General features: G+C 39.9%; 1 protein-coding gene across 1 annotated transcript; it reads left to right on the plus strand.

Moving 5' to 3' along the window:
- The first annotated feature begins 17,156 nt into the window (after positions 1-17,156).
- LOC121968436 (F-box/kelch-repeat protein At1g23390-like) lies at positions 17,157-18,515 on the plus strand. The gene has a single exon (XM_042518812.1). It carries the CDS (start codon positions 17,203-17,205, stop codon positions 18,394-18,396), a length of 1,194 nt encoding a protein of 397 aa, XP_042374746.1. The 5' UTR covers positions 17,157-17,202; the 3' UTR covers positions 18,397-18,515.
- The last annotated feature ends 826 nt before the right edge of the window (positions 18,516-19,341 follow it).

Genomic DNA, 19,341 nt, shown 5'->3' on the forward strand with positions numbered 1-19,341 from the left:
CTCGTCTTCCTGCATTTTCAAATTATACAATTTATCATTGAGCTCCTCCTTGGTAAGTCCGCACTGGAGGGTGCAGGTCGCTTTGGCATCAGCTTCCACTTTCTTGATTATGGTCGGTTCCATTTTTCGCAGGGTGTCGGCTTGCCGTCTTCGTCGGATGGGAGTTGTAGTCCGGTCTTGATTATCATCCACGTATTGAATTGCGTCTTCAGGAAGGTTTCCATTCGCCCCTTCCAATAACCGAAGTCTTCTCCGGAGAAAAGTGGGGGGCGAATGGTGCTGAAACCTTCTTGTTGGGCCATTTGTAATTTGTAACAACAAAAAGTAAAGAATGTTCCAAGACTAGGTCTTCGATTAGTAGTGCGGGAAATAGAGTTAAAGATTTGCGACCTCGAGTGGTGTTGCACCAGTCTCGAGCAAAATTCGATTCGAAAAATTAATTAGAATATAGCTATTAAGCTAATTCTAATTGACTCCGTAAAAACTGAAAATACTATGAAAAAATGTTTTGAATAGCGGTTGCACTGATTCAAAACGACCCGCTCTGATACCAAATGTTGGATCGAGAAGCGCTAGAGGGGGGTGAATAGCGCTCATGGCTATTTCGCTTTTCGAATTCGTAATTCGTATGAAAAACTAACAGAGTAATAAGCAGCGGAAAATAAAAACAAGTAAACACAGAGACACGAGGAATTACTTCGTTCGGAGCCTGTGACGACTCCTACTCGAAGGCCTACGATCCTTGATCATTTTCCGTGGGCAACAACTATAAGTTTGAACAGAGTACAAATATTACAATTAAGTACAAAAACCAGTTATACCGACAACAGTATAGTAATCTGAAGATTTCGGAGCTCCGGGTCATCGGTGTCAAGTCATAGCACTTCCGGGTCATCTTTATAGCAGCTAGTTGCAAAGGAATCGCTTGGTATAAGTTGTGTAGAGCTGCTAGTCGAGACCCTCTTATAAAGGGTGTTCAAGGCACCTTGAAAGTCATCCAAGGCGCCTCCATGCTGGCCGAGTCACACGCTGAGATAAGGGCTGAACTGGTCGAACCTTATCAGGTTCAAGGCGCCTTCTTTGCTCTCCAAGGCGCCTTCATCCACCAGTCCAAGGCGCCTTGAGCTTCCTTCAAGGCGCCTCCAAGCCTGCTTCGTAGCCAGCTTATCTTTTGCACCCGAGGCGCCTCCAAGCTCCATGGAGGCGCCTCGGACACTGTTTATCCGAGGCTTAACGTTGTTCTTTCATACCTGCAAGACATGTTAGATCCAAAACACAAACATATCCTGCAAAACAAAAGTTATCACATATAATATCATAAATATGAAGTTTGACAGTCATCGGACTGTCCGGGTCTGATTTCAGATTTCCAACCGGAAACCCTAGGTCGACCCGACGCCTACTGTTCCCTCTATGGGGAACGCGTCCTAACCTACTCCACTTAGGAGATTTACCTGTTGTCAGTGCGATCCTCCAGATCGACTGGACTTTTGCTCGGTGCTCGATGCTTCCGGACTTTCTGCTGGACTTCCGCTTCCCGGCTGGTCCAGTCTTTCACCTGGTTCGCGACACCAGGACTTTCCACCTAGGGTTACCCCCTAGGACTTTTGCCTGAAGCACTCGACCCACAAAGACTTTCCGCATAGGGTTACCACCCCCTAGGATTTTTACCTTGCCTAACCACAGTTAGGGCTTTTGCCTAAGTACACTTAGGACTTTCCTGCAATCTCATTCAGACTGTTAGATCACCACACACCTTAACTTTGAATCTTTTGTCATTATCAAAACTCAGGTTCGATCGTCGGATGCTTCCCGCACCAACATGGTCCATATCTTGAACTTCTTCAAGAACGAATGTACTCCCACTAGTTTTTCTAGAAACAAAGTCTCTTTCTAGAAATATCCCAGCCTTAGCCACAACCACTTTGTGTTGACTGAGAATGTAGAAGTAATATCCCTTCGTTTCCTTGGGGTATTCTATAAAATAGCACTTATCATATTTGGGTCCTAATTTGTCCGAGACTTGACGTCGAATGTAAGCCTCACAACTCCAAATCCTCATAAAAGACATCTGGGCATCTCTCCCAGTCCATATCCTATATGGTGTCTTTATCACCGCCTTGGATGGAACACGGTTAAGTGTGAAGGTTGTTGTGTCTAGAGCATATCCCCAAAAAGACATAGGAAGATCTGTGTGACTTATCATAGACCGTACCATATCTAATAGGGTACAATTCCTCCTTTCGAATACACCATTCCACTGTGGTGTTCCAGGAGGAGTGAGTTGGGATAGAATCCCACACTCAGCTAGATAGTCACAAAACTCATGGCTAAGGTATTCACCACCTCGATCTGATCGAAGTATCTTAATACTCTTGCCTAGCTGGTTTTATACTTCATTCTTGAATTCTTTGAACTTTTCAAAGGATTGTGACTTATGTGTCATCATATACACATAACCATATCTACTGAAGTCATCAGTAAATGTAATGAAGTACCTATAACCACCTCTAGCAGCGACATTGAAAGGGCCACATACATCACTATGTATAAGTCCTAACAAGTCAGTCACTCGTTCGCTGTGTCCACTAAAGGGAGTCTTGGTCATCTTGCCTAGTAGGCATGACTCGCATGTCTTGTATGATTCAAAATCAAATGAGTCCAGTAAACCATCTTTATGGAGCTGGGATAAGCGATTCTCATTTATATGACCTAAGCGATAATACCAGAGATAGGTTTGGTTCATATCATTTGACTTGAACCTTTTGGTACTTATGTTATAGATGGGGTTCTCTAAGTCTAGAATATAGAGTCCGTTCATCAGAGGTGCACTACAGTAAAACATATCTTTTAAATAAACAGAACAACATTTGTTCTTTATTACAAAAGAAAAGTCTTTCTTATCCAAACAAGAGACTGAAATGATGTTCTTTGTAAGAGCAGGCACATGACAACATTCATCTAATTCTAGTACAAGCCCAGAGGGCAGAGATAGATAGTAAGTTCCTACAACAACAGCAACAACCCGTGCTCCATTGTCAACTCGTAGGTCCACCTCGCCCTTCGTCAATGCCCTGCTATTTCTCAGCGCCTGCACATTAGTACAAATGTGAGAAGCACACCCGGTATCTAATACCCACGATGCAGAAATAGATAGATTGACTTCTATAATATTTATACCTGAAGTATAAGTCTCACTTCTCTTCTTCTTAAGATCTTCTAGATATACTTTGCAGTTCCTCTTCCAGTGTCCGGTCTGATCGCAGTGGAAGCAGGTAGCATCCTTGGCAACCCCTCCTTTAGGTTTCATTATCTTGCCTTTGCCCTTGGCTTGGGACTTTCCCTTACCTTTAGGCTTGCCCTTGCCTTTATGCTTTTGCACCATCAAAATGGAGTTGGGCTTTACCTTCTTAAGGTTGAGCTGAGCAGTTCGTAACATGCTAAGCAACTCAGGCAGTGGCTTGTCAATTTCGTTCATGTTGTAATTCATGACAAATTGACTGTAGCTCTCTGGCAAGGATTGCAAGATCAAGTCAGTGGCCAGCTCTTGGCCAAGTGGGAATCCCAACCTCTGTAGGTTCTCTATGTACCCAATCATCTTGAGCACAAATGGACCTACGGGAGTCCCATCTTGCATCTTGCACTGAAACAGTGCTTAGAGATCTCGAATCTCTCGTGCCTTGCTTGTCCTTGATATAGTTGACGAAGATGTTCAACCATATCATAAGCAGACATCAACTCGTGTTGCTTCTGAAGCTCAGAGTTCATGGTCGTGAGCATGAGGCATGACACATCTAATGCATCATCTTGATGCTTCTTATAAACATCTCGGTCGGCTCGCGTAGCAGTGGCAGGAGGTGCCTCTGGAATGGGCTACTCCAAGACGTACAATTTTCTTTCTTGTGTGAGAACGATTATCAGATTCCTGTACCAGTCTAGGAAATTAGCTCCATTGAGCTTGTCCTTGTCAAGGACGGAACGCAAGGAGAAGGTGTTCGTGTTTATCGACATGGCAATCTACAACAGAAATAATGCAGAAAGTAAATATCATATTCCATTTATCATTTAATTAGGCCTTTAACTAAATGATGCTCCCACTGAATTATAGAGCTTTTGTATAATTAAGTCATGGATGTGGTCAAACCACACTACAAGATTCTTACCAATTAGCTATAATTTTCGTGGGACAAGATCCACATCATACTATGACTTGAGTTAGCTTTGGCTAAATCACCCAAGACTTAGTATGATCGGTAGATAACGAATTATCAATTACATCTCTATGCAACTCTTGTTTATAAGATCAAAATTATCATTTATAAAAAACCTTGAGTTAGCTTTGGCTAAATCGCTCAAGATTTAGTATAAATGTGATTTGTATCCTATCTTCCAACTGTTGGAAAATTCCTATAGTTATACCCGATCCGATTGAGTTAACTAGTTATACTCAATCTAATTGAGTTTGTACTCACCCAAGCTTTGATAGGCGGGACCAAGATTGTTCCTCCGCACCCTACCAAAATAATATGCATTGCTCTGCTTTGGCAGATTCAACAACAACAAATGATCGAGGTAGTGATGGGTATCAAAACTTGGTAGGCATCTCGAGTTGACTTGATTAAGATCTAATCTAATCGTTAATGTGTATCATATACGCATCAAGGCACTAATTACCCTACACTAGCATACATCATATACACACAAGCAAATATATCAAGATATATACATATATTGTGATGAGGTCATGGCACTACTACGATCTTCTCAAGCCAATGAGAAGATCGGACGGTCAACCTAGGATCAACGGCTTCTTCAAGCGCTTCCTTTGACCGCCATGTGTTGATAGCACCCTCCTCGTAACTCCTTCTTGAGTGGACCTTCCATCGCTTCATTTTGTACATTACAAATATGAAACTCGAGTTACATTCAAGTCTAAAATATAATTACAACAGGAATATAAATAAAGGAGGCACAACGCGTAGGTCGCAAATCACATACAACATGCACAATACAAAAATGGCGCGCAAGCCATATTATGAATTACAACACAATTTTTTTATCCAATCAAATTGGGATTTTTGGGCCATGATCATCACAATATCATACATAATTCTAAATTATGTATTTTACATAAATTTCTATAATTTTACTACTATTTTTATGAATTTTATGAGTTATAACTTCTCGGCGGTCCCGTTTAGCGGTTTTCGGGCGCGATCGCGGGACAATGCCCCTTGCGGGGTTAGGGGCAGTGCCCCTTCTCGCGAAATGAATATCGCGAGTGTCCCATCTTGATATAACAGTGCCTTAAGCCGCTATCCCAAAATAATTTGGGTGAGACCTTGCCGTTTCAGAAGATTTTTCTCGGTAGGTGAAGCCTACAAGTGTCCAAGCACTTGTTGCTTCGCCTCTACGAGAAAAATACTCAAAAAATCCATAAAAATAGTAAATTTATAGAAACTTACAGATCTGAAATCTTTTCATAAAAACAAAAACAAAACATGTACACGCTTCGCACGTGACTCTGATACCACTGTTAGAAGTTCAAGCCGCAAAAACTGCTTTTTGCGTTGCGGAAACCTTGAATTCTAGCCACGGATCCGTGTGAAGATATATTTAAATTAAATCATGTACATGTTTTTACACTAGATCTACCTTAGATCTACATGAAAAGAGAGTATACCTTTGTAGCGAAGCCCTTTGCTTATCCCGCTCATCCAAAAGTTGTCGGATCTCGTAGAGTGTCAAGTAAACACTCCTCTACAAGTATCCACACGGACAAAAGGTGGAGAAGAACCACTTAGAGTGTGCTAGCACTCTTGGGTGGCTCGACAATGGAGGAGGAGAGGGAGACTAGAGAAGAGAGGAGGAAGAAGATGAATTGAATGAGAATTCAATCACCACAATAATGTGGTCGGCCACTCAATGAGAGGTTTTAAACCTCCATGTAATACCAAGAGTCATGGCTCTTGGTCTTACTCATGAGGTGGCACACAATGATGTGGCCTTGATGATGTGGAACACCATCATTGGCCGGCCCATGCCAAGTCACAAATGAGGTGGCATTTGGTCAAGTCAAACTTGACCCTTCATCTTCCCTCTCAAGTCAAGTCAAACTTGACTCATTTATCTCCCATGGTTGATCAAATCTAACCATTGATTCAAGTCAATTTAATTTAATGAATCTCTATTCATTGAATTAAATTGATTCAATGAGTCATAATCTAAATTAGACTCATTCAACACATGAATCAAATTGAGTCCAACTCAATTAGTCTAATTTGGATTACTCTTAATCCAATTTGGTTCATCATATGAACTTAATCCTCTTAGTCCATCATATGAATCTATTCTCCATCTAATTGCCCTTTGTGTGTGATCCTATAGGTTCTTGTAATGTTGGCAATGCTCCTAAACCCATTAGGAGCATAAGTAATGAGCGGTATCTAGCAACACATCATTACTACCCAAGTTACAAGAATGTTGAGATCCAACATCACCTTTATGACTACTAATTGTGACTCTCACAATATGTGACAATATCCTTCTATCCTTGACATTTAGATTGATCAATTGAGGCATAGACCGTATCATCCTCTAATCAATCTATATCTTGAACTCCAAGTAGACTCATTCTAATCAAATAAGCTCAATATCTTATATTGACTTATTTGGGCATGATCATGCACTTAGTGGTCTCACTCTATCAAGAATCATGATGTCTCTCCCATCATATAGGAGGAGATCTCATCTACATCACTCGCATCCCTCCGTATAATTTGTTACATACCCAGTAATCGCCTTTATAGTCCATCCAGTTACGGGTGACGTTTGACGAAGCCAAAGCATGCAACTCCTTATGTAGGGAACCATGGTGACTTCAGGTCCAAGGACTCATAGTCATACTAATAGTCACATGAGAAAGTATATGACACTCATATAACGATCCATGATACTTTCTCATGGCGGGTCATTCAGTATACATTCTCCAATGCATACCCATGTGTCAACTTGATATCTCTATATCCATGATTTGTGAGATCAAGTCATCGAGTTGACCTACATGCTAGTCTCATCACATTAACATTGTCCCTGAATGTTAATACTTGACTAGGAATGATTAAGAGTAGTGTTCTCTATATCATCTCACGATCGATTCAACCAATCGATTGATGTAGATAAGAACCTTCTACTCAAGGACGTTATTATACATAGTTATTTGGCACTAAAACAAGTAAGTATAATAACCATAAAGAAATGCCTTTATAAATATATAGGAATATGATACATCGAGTCCATACAACAATCATCATATGATTGGCTCTAGGGCTCTAACTAACACAAAGTTGGATGGAACTAAAGTTGGTGACGGTCGGAGTCTGTTCGCCACCAAAAAGATAAGTGTATATGCGGTCTAAAGTGATATTAGAATAGGGCTCGGGAAAAGGTAGACTGGTATAAGGAAAGCAATAGAATGTAAAGGTCGAGGGATGCAACTCGAGATGGTCCCAGATAAGGTCAAGTGTGAATATGATATCCATGCCTCCAGCCCTAAATGAATAAGTGAGGTCGTCCATCTTGGCCAAGTTGTTATAAAACTCAATACAGAGATCGATGTTTACTGCCTGGTGGCAGTAAACAAGCCTGGACAAACCATAATATGCTATGACCTCTTGGACATCGGCATAGTGGTCAGTAAAGAATTTCCTACTAAGTTATCTATTAGGTTTGGGAAGGTATATATATTGATCATGCCTACACCTATGGTCCTTAAAGGGAAACCTGAGGTCAATGGAAGGCTGCTGAGAGGTACTAGGCTCAGTCGTTCTATGTTTAGGTCTAAACAATTAAACAATTTATTTAAGCATACTAGGAAAGCAAGAAATATTATGCTTAAATGAAAGGAATTGAAATATATTAGTTAAAAACATATACCACGGCATGATGAAAAAGTAATGAAACTTGAGCTCGAGAAGAGGGTTGGAAATGGGCTTGAAGAAGGACTCAAAAATGAGATTTGGGGAAAGAAAATAGGTCTCGGATGGAGTTCTTGGTGGCTATTCGCAGTCGCCTATATAAAGGCTTACTGATTGACCAAGTGGGTATACGGTCGACCCCATACATTTAATCAGGGTCTTCATTCGAGGTTATGCAAGTGACTATATTAGGTATACAAGCAATCATATACCTGATTTTTACTGTCGTAATTAATTCAGTTTTTTGAATTTAGGTGACTGGTAGGGATAACGTCGACCGTGTATGGATTTTTCACCTAGCTTGGTCAATGAGTTTTGAATGTAGGTCGGTTGGCTACCAGTCACCTATAACCATGTCTGAGAGATTGAGAGTTAACAATGTTGATGTTTTTGAATTTTACCTTTCTAGATAGGTTTCTTCAATCCTGCCTTAGGTTTATAAGTCGAATTTTTGAAAGCAAGTTAACAGGTAATTCAAAAGAAGTGAAAACATGGAAAATGATATTTTATGAAAATATCTAAGTTTTTATCAAAATAAAAATTTTATACCATTTTCAAAATGTCAAACTTGATTTTGAGCTTGACTATTTATAGGATAGAAGCTGATAATCGATTGATCAAGTTAAGTAAGAGTCTCCTGTTGGAGTTACAAGGTTACAAACAAAATCCACATTGAAAATACATAGGAAAAATCATGGACTTTATAATTGAAAGATATCTCCATTGGAATGAGGTATTTTGGATAAAGTCTAAAAATAAAACTATGAGGGTTTAGGTTCAAAGTGGACAATGTTATACCAGTATAGAGATTTCTAAATTATTTTGGTCCTAACAATTGGTATAAGAGCTTGGACTGACAAAAGGTATAACCGCTGACTTTGCACAAGAATTATGGTCTAATTGAGTCATGTAAGTAGAATATTGACCTTGATCAAAGGAAGTAGGGGCTCCCATGCTTAGATCAAGAGGACCAAACACTAGGCAGGAAGTCCTAGTGGACAACCAGGCAAAGAAACCCTAATTGAAGCTAGGCAAGAAAGACCTAGTAAGTTAGTTGAACTGAGGGCCAAGGAAGTCCTAGTAGGTCGGATGGACTGAGGGATAGGAAAACCTAGTAGATTAGTCAGACCGAGGGGCAGGAAGACCTAGTAGATCGAGGATCGGATGTCAAATGGATAGACTTTCCACTTGAGGGGGGCTCTGTGGTCTTTCTTTTGAGGAGGAGATTGTTGGGGTTGGAAGGTTGCAAACAAAGTTCTACATTAAAAACATATGAGAAAAATTATGAGCTTATAAGGGAAAGATATCTTCATTGATATGAGGTCTTTTGCATAAAGCCCAAAAATAAAACTATGAGGACTTAGGCCAAAAGCGGACAATATTTGTAACGCCCGAAAATTCTCAAAACTATTTTAGGAATATTCTATGATTTTTCTGGAATTTTTAGATATTTTTCCGGAAAAATTCGAGTAGCGGAAGTAGCAAAAATAATTAGAAGAATAAAAAGGCTTAAGCGGGAATCGAACCCGGGACCTCTCGGGTCCGCTAAACCTTTAGTTAGCCTTAGTAATCGGTGAACCCAGCATGGTCGTGCTGAGAGAAAGGAGAATCAAATATATTTATAATTGAGTTGGGCCAAAATACCCACTTAATATAAATTAAAAACTTAAGTTGGTTTGGGTTATTTTTAAGTTAGTTCGGCAACCTCTTCCCCTCCAAACTCTCACGCCGAACACCTCTCCCTCTCCTTCCTTCTCTCGGCGCCAACACCCAAGCAAGCCTAGGGTTTCATCCCTAGGGCCAAAGGAGTGCCTTCCGGTGACATCTCGGACACAAGGACGTTCCCCTCCGCGAGTAGAGCACGTGGACATGAGCGAATCGTCGAGAAGTCGTCTCCACCAGAATTTCTAGCGATTAGATTTGTAAGAAATCTAGCACACAAGGTAAGAAACCCCTCACCTGCGGTATAAGTAGCTCTGTTTGGTTTTATACGCACTAGTTTAGCTATATGCAGTTTTTATCGACGCATAGGGTGAATTTGACCCTCCTCGCAGATTTAGGGATTTAGTGAGTACTTCTAGATGGGTCGGACACGTATTCCCTCTTCAGTGGGGGTTCCTAGACGTTGTCGGGTGCCTAGAAGTGGTCTCCCTAATAGAGGGGAGAGTTGGGGCACACTAGGTGTTCGATAAAATAGCTAGTTAAGAAAAATACAAATTAGACATTTTAATAGCTCAGTTAAATGCATTAGAAGCATCTAAATCAGTAAATCAGTTTATTTTAGCTTATATGGGACCACGGTCCAATGGGTGGGCTCCCACAGTCGCCTCTAGGTTCAGACAACCTAGTTCTAGGTTCAGATAACCTAGATTCAGCAAGTTAAACCAGTTAGCTATATTCAGTATTTTATTTTCAGTGACACTGTACTGGATCAGATATCCATTGGGTTGGACTCCCACAGTCGTCCCTAGGTTTAGATAACCTAGTTAACCCTACTAAATTCGGGACTTGCAAACCCGGGTCTAGTTAGGGATGCGCGCACAGCAAGTACAGTTGCCGGGCCCAAACAGCATGATTATGTATTTTCACTTATTATGAATTAGTTTTCAAAGCTCAAATTAGTTATGTTAGTTGAGTTGGAATTCAGTATCAGTTTAGCTACAGTTTAGCTTATTATATGTTCAGTTCAGTTATCTTTATTGATTCATATGATTAGTTGTCATGCCATGATTGTATGCTTATATGCCATGCCATGTTTAGTTTATTCAGTATACTCAGAATATTCTTTCAAACAGCATGATTTAAAGTCATATTTGCATCGTATGCATGTTTTAGTGAGGTAGATGGTTTCTTACTAAGCTTTTTAGCTTACAGATACTATTTTCCTTATACTGCAGATACAGGTAAAAGGAAAACGGACTAGCAGTGGAGGCTAGAGGTCAATACAGATCGAGATGGTGTGTGTGGCAGGAACATGGAATAGAAGATCCTTAGGGGATCTAGCAAGCTCAAACAATTGAACTTTTAGTATTTCTATTTACACGCACTTTTAATTGTTAAATGCTACGAATTAGTAAACCATGCTTTATATCCAGTTTAGAATGCCAGCTTTATGTCATTAGAATATATTCTATGGATTGTATAAGTGAGATGTGAGATTTTGGCACGAACAAGTGCTGAAATCAGAGCTTAACTACAAAATCAGAAACCCCAATCGATCGGTGGATCGATTGGGGAGTCCCAATCGATCAGCTGATCGATCGGGCAGATTGCTCTGCGAACAGTAGGTTTCTAGATCGATCAGTCGATCGATCCAGCAATTTATGTCGCGAACAGAAGGTTTGGGGATCGATCACTGGATCGATTGGTCAGTCTGGATCGATCAGCCGATCGATCCAGAATATCGTCCCGAGCACAGTAGCGTGCTGGATCGATCACTGGATCGATCCAACCTATGTCCCGCGTACAGTAGCCGGCTGAATCGATCCCTGGATCGATCCGACGTTCCAATCGATCAATGGATCGATTGGGAGGTCTGATAACAGCTGGAAAACATTTATTTCAGTTTCTTGACCATAGGGGATGTAGTATACGCTAGGTATACTTTAGATTACACCCTTTAGCATGTATAGGATCAAGAAATGTTAGCAGCTTAGAAAATTTCAAATTAGTATAGCTTCCGCATCTAGATTTTACGATGGTCCGCGAGTAGTTAGCACAGCTTAATGTGATGATCGGCCTTACAGCCTAGTTAGTAGAAGGCGGGTCGTTACAATATTATACCATTGTGAAGATATCTAAATTTTTTCGGTCCTAACATCTTCAACTCAATCTTGTGAAACAACTGAGTTATTAACATGTGGAAATAACCTAACTTGATTAATTTTTAAAAAAAATCCCCAATTCATGTTGATGAACTGATATAAGAATCTGGAATCAAAGGTTGTAACCCTAAGCATCTCGCACATTTCTATGTTTTTCAAACACAAGTTATCTCTTAGTGTGTTTGTGATATGATGGTTATCTGGATCTATAGGTACATGTTGTCTACGGGAGAGCCTAGATTAAGTCCATTTATGCATGAATTGAATAAAATAATATATTTATGAAGATAAAATATTATAATTTTGAAATTATATTTGAAAATAATAAACATGTAGATATGGTTTGAAATGATCCTAGTCTAATAGTTCTAAGAGAAAACTTCCCATAAGTTGGAACTCTAATTGATTTCAATTTGGCAATTGGGTTAACATAGCAAACATTAGCATTAATCACATGTATATATTGTTTGGGGTACCCCGATAGTAATTATTTTCAATTTGATTAACTATGTATGATTTAGGAACCCAGACAATCTTATTTTTAGCATTTCTTTTAACTAAGGTAAGGTAAGAGACATGATTTTAGCTCGAGCTAAATCTAAGTCAAGTCTTGTTGTATGCAGACCATCTAGTTCTAATCATCATATTTAAATATTTATACCCAAACGTAAACTTATTCAAGGTAGATTTTAACTTACTAACTTAGTTTTTCAAATTAAAATTCTCTTCATCAAGATTTGACACCTGAGTTGATTCCAACTTGACTAACTAGAGTCATTGAGTCCAAGTTAGTCATTTCCTTAAGGTCTTTGACCTCCTTAAGCAAAGTCTTAACCTTTGACTTTTATGTAGCTAGGGCCTTAATCAAATAATAGATAGTAACATACAATTTTTCAGTTAATGGTTATGCTACCTCATCAGATGACTCATCTGAGTCGTTGTTATGACTTGAGTCTGATGCTGAGTTGTATTATGATTTGGACTCTGAACTTAATCTTCTTTGATTGTCATTAGTGCCAGTAGGTTAACTTGGTCTGAGTCTAATTCAAATTCTAATGATGGCTAATCCTAAGTTACTTTTAGGGCTTTTTTGTTCTTGTTCTTCTTTTTCTTTTCAGGTTTATTCTCTTTTTCTTCTAATAAAAGGTAGTTGGTTATGAAGTGTCATTTCTTCTTGCATTAGAAGTGTCGAATATTTGCTTGACCCTTCTTGAAAATTTTCTTTTTCACAAATCTCCGAGTGGACTTTTTTTGTCAGATCATCCTTTTAACCAAGTGTGCAACTTCTGAAGAGAGACTGTCTTCATCATATGTTAATTCGGACTCTGATTCTGACTCGGTTTTTTCCTTGGGTTTGGATTTAGACTTAAATTTCCCTACAATCAGGGTTATACCCTTCTATTTCTAACCAAGATTAGTTTGTTCATGAAGTTCAAAATCATAAAATAATTCATCTAACTTAATAATAGACAAGTCCTTGGATACTTTAAAAGCATAAACCATTTGCGCTCATAAGGTGGTCCATGGAAATGCTTTAAGTGTATGCCTAATCAAGTCATGATTTTCGACTTGTTCTCCAATTATGTGGATACCATTTAGGATACCTTTGAAGTGGATGTGTAGCTGACTAACCTATTTGTTTTTTTCCATTTGAATGCTTTGGAGCTAACTTATTAGTAAGTCTTTCTTAGCAATTCGTGAGTCAGCTGAACATTCGTGCAATTCAATTAATTTTTCCAAAGCTACTTAGCATTGCTGAATTGTCCAACTTTACTCAGTTGATCCTGAGTTAGCCCACACTACAATGTAGTTGTGGGTCTAGCATTGACTTGAGTCTTTCTTTTATTTTCACTTATCCAGTTGTCATAGCCAACTAGGGTGTCATCTGGATTTGTAGGCAGGTCAAAGCCCATCTTGATTGCAAGATAGTTCTCAATGTCATTCATAAGATGGTATTCCATTCTCTCCTTCCAATAAATAAAATTGTCACCATTAAAGAAATGAGGGAGTCTTGTATTGAATCATTCCTACAAAGACATTTCTCACAAATAAATTTATTCAAGTTGTATTAAGGTCTAGGACAGGATATGAGTTTCATTCGAGTTTAGTATTGTTGTAATTAGGATTTGGATTTGGGTTTGGGCTAGGCTTAGATTATTAATCAATTTTACTGTTTATTCCTGACTCAAAGTACAAAGTTCATCCTATGTTAGATTCAGGTTTTGCTTTAGACTAATTGAACAAGAGTTTCTAAAATTATCTTCTAGGTCGTGGCAAGACACAGAGGTCTTATTGAGTATCAGAACAACGACCACTTCCTAAGATAAAGCTAACTTAAGAATTTGGAGTTAAATTAACTTTAATATAATGTCTTGGTCTAACTGATTTAGAGTGAGATGAGTTAGCTTCTTTTAGTTCCACTTGATTAGATGCACCAAGTAGGGTACTCCTTACCCAGCCTAGACATGCAATTACTCAAACTTTCCTAGCATATTATTAGCTCAATTTGCTTTGATACCAAATTGTAAGATTGAACCTAATGCTAGAGAGGGATGAATAGCGTTATGAATCTTAAAGAGCATATAGTAAATAAAAACACTTGGATCAATAGAGTATCACAGCAAAAATAAATATTACTTAAACTAATTTAATCAAATAAGACAAGGCAATATAAGCATCCAAAGGATTTAGCTAACCGTTAAGCATGCAAGCAATTGATTAGTTAAACCAAAAGTATAAACACACGTAGCAGTTATAAAATATAATTTTTATTTCTAATTTATTCTTTCCAAAGAGTTTCTTGAGATGGGAAAACCTTAGAGAAAAAAAATTTAAAAAGTTAAGCACAATAAAACAAATAAGGCAACACTAAAATAAATAAATATGTTATTCTAGGTATTGCTGATAAGAAATAAAGCACAAGTCACAGTGTGTCACAAAGTAAGAGAGCACAAGAGAATGTGTGAATGAATGATTAAGTTGCTTTCAAGGTCTGCCTCGAAGCTCCTTTTATAGCACTCCTTTGGTTGCCTGTATTAGTGATGATGTAGCTACAACATTTATCCGTAAGATGTTAACAAAGCTCTCCGATTGACTAGAAGCTCTATGACTGACTGGACAAGGGTTAAATCTAATCTTGACATGACCCGCTCGAATTGCTGATAACGCCATCTCCCGGTCACCTAGAGCTGTTTGGGTCGCATGTTTCCTTAGGTCATCTAGACCCTCCGAAATTCCTTCATCGAGAGTTATCACCAGTCAGTCGCCGTGGAATCTCTCCAGTAGCCTGGAACCATCTAACATGTTTTCCTGTAGTTGTTACTTGTAATGAATAGGATACAAAATTTAAAACTACTCGTACTTACATTGGGTATAGACACTTAGCGTCCGAGTGCTTCCCTATAGTGGTTACACGTAATGAGTAGGATACATAATTTAATGTTACTCGCACTTAAGTTGGGTCTAGACGCTCAACCTTTAGTTGACTCATCTAGACTGAGTTGTCAAACCACAACTTGCGATCCAACTGCTTACACTTGAACTTATTTGCTAAGTCTTTAGCTCCCATCTGACTCCACCTGGACTTGAATCACCTAGCATTCAACTATGACTTTTGTTTATCAAGCCTTCACCACTTGGATTTGATTCACCTAGCCTCCAACTAGAAATTTGCCTACCAAGCATTCACCACTTGGACTTACTTTCTTGGTTCTCAACCAAGACTTCAGTTGTCTAGCTTCACTCACTAGGACTTTGTCTCTACCTAACTTCACTCAACTTTGTCATAGTCAAGTAATCTGCACTTGCACACTTGACATCAACTTATTATATCACAACAAATTTAACGTTAACTTTAGCCATACATTAAAATTCTGGGTTAAAAAATGAGCTCCTAGTACCAACAATCTCTACAATGATACGATATTGTTCACTTTGAACTTAAACACTCTTAGATTTATTTTTTGATTCTATTCAAAAAATCTCATATCAATAGAGATATCTTTTGTTTTATAAATTTATGATTTTTTTTTATGTATTTTTAATATAAAATTTTGATTGTATACCTAATAATTTCTACATCCATTATGTATTGCTCCACTAATTCATATGAACTCTAAATACGAGACTTTAGAGGGGTCCTATTCCACTATTGCACATATCAAAATCATCTAATCCACATCCTTGACTTTACTTGACTTGAGCAATGCAATTGATCTAATGATTGAGAAATCTCCTAAATTCCTCGATCGATAGATAATGTTGAATTTACTCATTTACTCATCAAATGGTATTGGTTGTTGCGATCTTTATCAATCTACTAAACAAAGACATATTTAATATATTTAATTAACATAAAAACAAATTGGACGTCTCATCGAACCTCAAAATGATCTTTAGCCGCTCGATGAATTGTCTGTCACCTTACTACACCAACTATGATAATCTCAAAGTCTCGTAGCACTCGATGCGATTACATATATTGCCTTCGATAGGATTAGAAATCATTCTAGCACCACATGCTACAACCTATCGCCTCGAATCATAATCTTTTAGATCCAAATACAGTGATTTAGGATGAAAAATCTTCATATCTATCTCCCCTAAAAGAATAATACAAAGAAGTGTGGACTTCTCTTAAGACTTTTGAATATACGTTAAACTTTTTGTTTTTTTGGAGGTCATTTTCTTTTGTTTTTTTCAATAGTTTTCAGCCACTTGCTCTAATTCCTGGTTTAAAAATAATATATATATATATATATAATAAATTAGATAATTCCGAATTTGAAAGTACGGAAACCTGACTGAGCAACCAGATCCATGGTCGCCCTAGCTAGAAAGTAAATTTTCTGAACCGTATTTTATGATTAAACGATGAATCACTTTATTCATTAGTTTATTTGAATAAATCCTACCAATTAAATAAGTAGGATTCGTATAAATGGATCAATTATTATTTTATGTCGCGTGGGCAGGCTGAGCGATCAGGACTCCCGGTGGAACTGTCGCGGAATAATTTCTCATATATTTTATTAAAGAAAAGTATAATTCAAAAACCAACACCGGCCCAAAAATGCCGTAGTTTAGGGGTCAATTTCTACCATCTATAATTTAATGGCCTCGGTAGTCGTGTATATCTCGTGAGTGCTGAAGAATCGTCGCTGTGCGTGTTTTGGCACTGCCCTCACCCCTCACACAGGGGTGGGCCCCACCGACCCCCGGGTGGGTCCCACCCACCCCTTGAGCGCAGTAGGGTCAGGGTCGAATTAATCGTCGCGGTGGGAAGAAAGTTGAATTGACAGGAATTAGATGATTTTTATCTTTTCTTGATCGTGTTTTTGGTTTCTATAAATACGACGGTGCCCCCGCGGTTGCAGTCGTGAAGGAGCAGTCGTCGGTTAGAGATGGATCCGAAGACGGCATGGCATGGCGCGGAGGAAGAGCAAGGAATCGAAGAGAACGCCGACCGGGTGCTCCATGGCGACGTCCTCGACGCCGTCGTCGCCCGCGTCTCCGCGCTGGATCTCCTGCCCGCCTCCTGCGTCTCGAAGCAGTGGCGGGCGGCGGTCCTCGCCGCCGCCCGCCAGTCTCCCCGTCGTGGTGCGCCGTGGCTCGTGCTCCGCGTCCACGGAGGTAGAAAACCAGTCGTCCACGCCTTTAACCCCATCTCCCGCAACTGGCGCTCGGTCGCGCTGCCGTCCGGTGGTCCTTTCGCCGGCCGAGATGGCTCGGCGGTCCATGTGTCCAACTTCCCCTGCTCCGCGGGCGGCGGTAGCACCGGTGGAGCCGGAATCTACGCGCTCTCTTCCACCAGGATAGCCCTCGCTGCCGACCTCTTCGGCACCACGTGGCGCGAGCTGGAGCCTCTGCGCAGCTGGCGAACGGACCCTGTGGTGGCCCTCGTGGGGAGGCGCCTCGTGGTGGCGGGCGGCGCAAGCGAGCTCCTCGAGGACGACCCTGCCTCCGTCGAGGTGTGGGAAGGCGGCAGCGGCGGGTGGGCGCCGTCGGACCCGATGCCGGCCGCATTCCAGTGGTCGCCGGCGATCTCCGCCGCCGCATCGGAGCGGCGGCTCTACACGGTGGAGAAACAGCCGCCCTTCAGCGCCAGCTGGTTCGATCCCGAGGCCAAGCGGTGGGGCCCGACGAGCCGACTCCAAATCCCCGACCCCACAGTCAGACACGTTTCCGTCGCGTTCGCGTGCGGGAGACTACTACTAGCGACGGTTAGCGACGATGGCGGCGGGAGGCTGGATTGGCGGCCGCAGGCGGTGCGGCTCTGGGCGATGGATCAGGAGACGCTGGAGGTGGAGGCGGAGCAGGTGGCTCAGATGCCGCAGGAGATGGTGGCTGCCCTGGTGGACGAAGACGGCTGCGGGATGCGCTCGTTGGGGTTTCTCTCGTCGGAGCGCTTCGCCTACTTGTACAACCCCCTCTTCATGAAATTCTTCTTCCTGTGCGAAATCGACGAGGGCGGCAGCGGCGGCTGCAGATGGGAGGCGGTTCCCAGGTCGCCGTCCGCCGACGACCGCCCTATGCACAGGGTGCTCTTCTCCTGCACCCAAGTCAACGCCGACGAGTCCGGTCCCACAAAATTTTAGCCAATTTTGTTTTCCAATCTTCACCTCCCTGTTTTAAAAATATTAAAATCACACTCTATTTCGATGTTGCATCCTGAAAATATTTTTATTTTAATATTACTTTAGTACTTATTATAATATATACTAATTTTCCAATTTGCAAGCCTTGGCTTTGATTTTGCTTTTTTTAACACTTTGTCAACTCTTTTTGTCATTTTGCCATTTTTTCAAATGGCATGCGTGGATTTTATTTTGTTTTGTTTTTGATGTTAAGGGGAAGAAGAAACGAAAACAAAAAAATAAATAAATAAAATTTATTACCTCTTACATATGATTTGGGCACTTGTAATTGCAAATAACATAAACTAAGTACATTTCAAACTAAACTAAATCAAAAGATTCTATTTAGCTTAATTTTGTCTTAATCTAAATCAATATAAAACCATAAGTAGGCACAAATTTCATTCGTTCGTTCGAAATCTTATCAGAGTTTTTAATGACGATGTAAACCTAATCAAATTGACATATAAATTACATCGAAAGCAAATCAAAATTATTTGGTTGGTTCGAATCCAATTTGCGTGGCAACGAAATCTTTTGAAAAATTAGTTTGTGATAATATCTTATATTAAAAAATAATAATATACTCATAATGTAATAAAGACACCACTGAAGCTAACCTAATTAGACCTCCGTGGCAAATACCTGTGAAAACTAATTATTTAAAATAAATCTCAATTATCATATTCAATTTGTTTTGGTTTAAAATTAATCAAAATGGAAATAGAAGTACATGTCTCCATGTGATGTGCATTTAATAGGAATCTCATGTGAAGGAATAAAATTGAATTGAGATAAGGAATAAGATATTGTCAAGGACCATGGAAGAAGTGAGCTCTATCATGGAGGACGTAGGTGAAATTTGAGTTCCGCATGGAAACAAGTCATCCATATCGATCACCAATA

This window comes from Zingiber officinale, chromosome 3B (genome assembly GCF_018446385.1).
Source record: "Zingiber officinale cultivar Zhangliang chromosome 3B, Zo_v1.1, whole genome shotgun sequence".
Lineage (NCBI taxonomy): Eukaryota > Viridiplantae > Streptophyta > Magnoliopsida > Zingiberales > Zingiberaceae > Zingiber > Zingiber officinale.

Excerpts from the sequence above, each read along its gene's own strand:
- LOC121968436 (XM_042518812.1), top strand. The coding sequence starts at position 17,203 with ATGGATCCGAAGACGGCATGGCATGGCGCGGAGGAAGAGCAAGGAATC.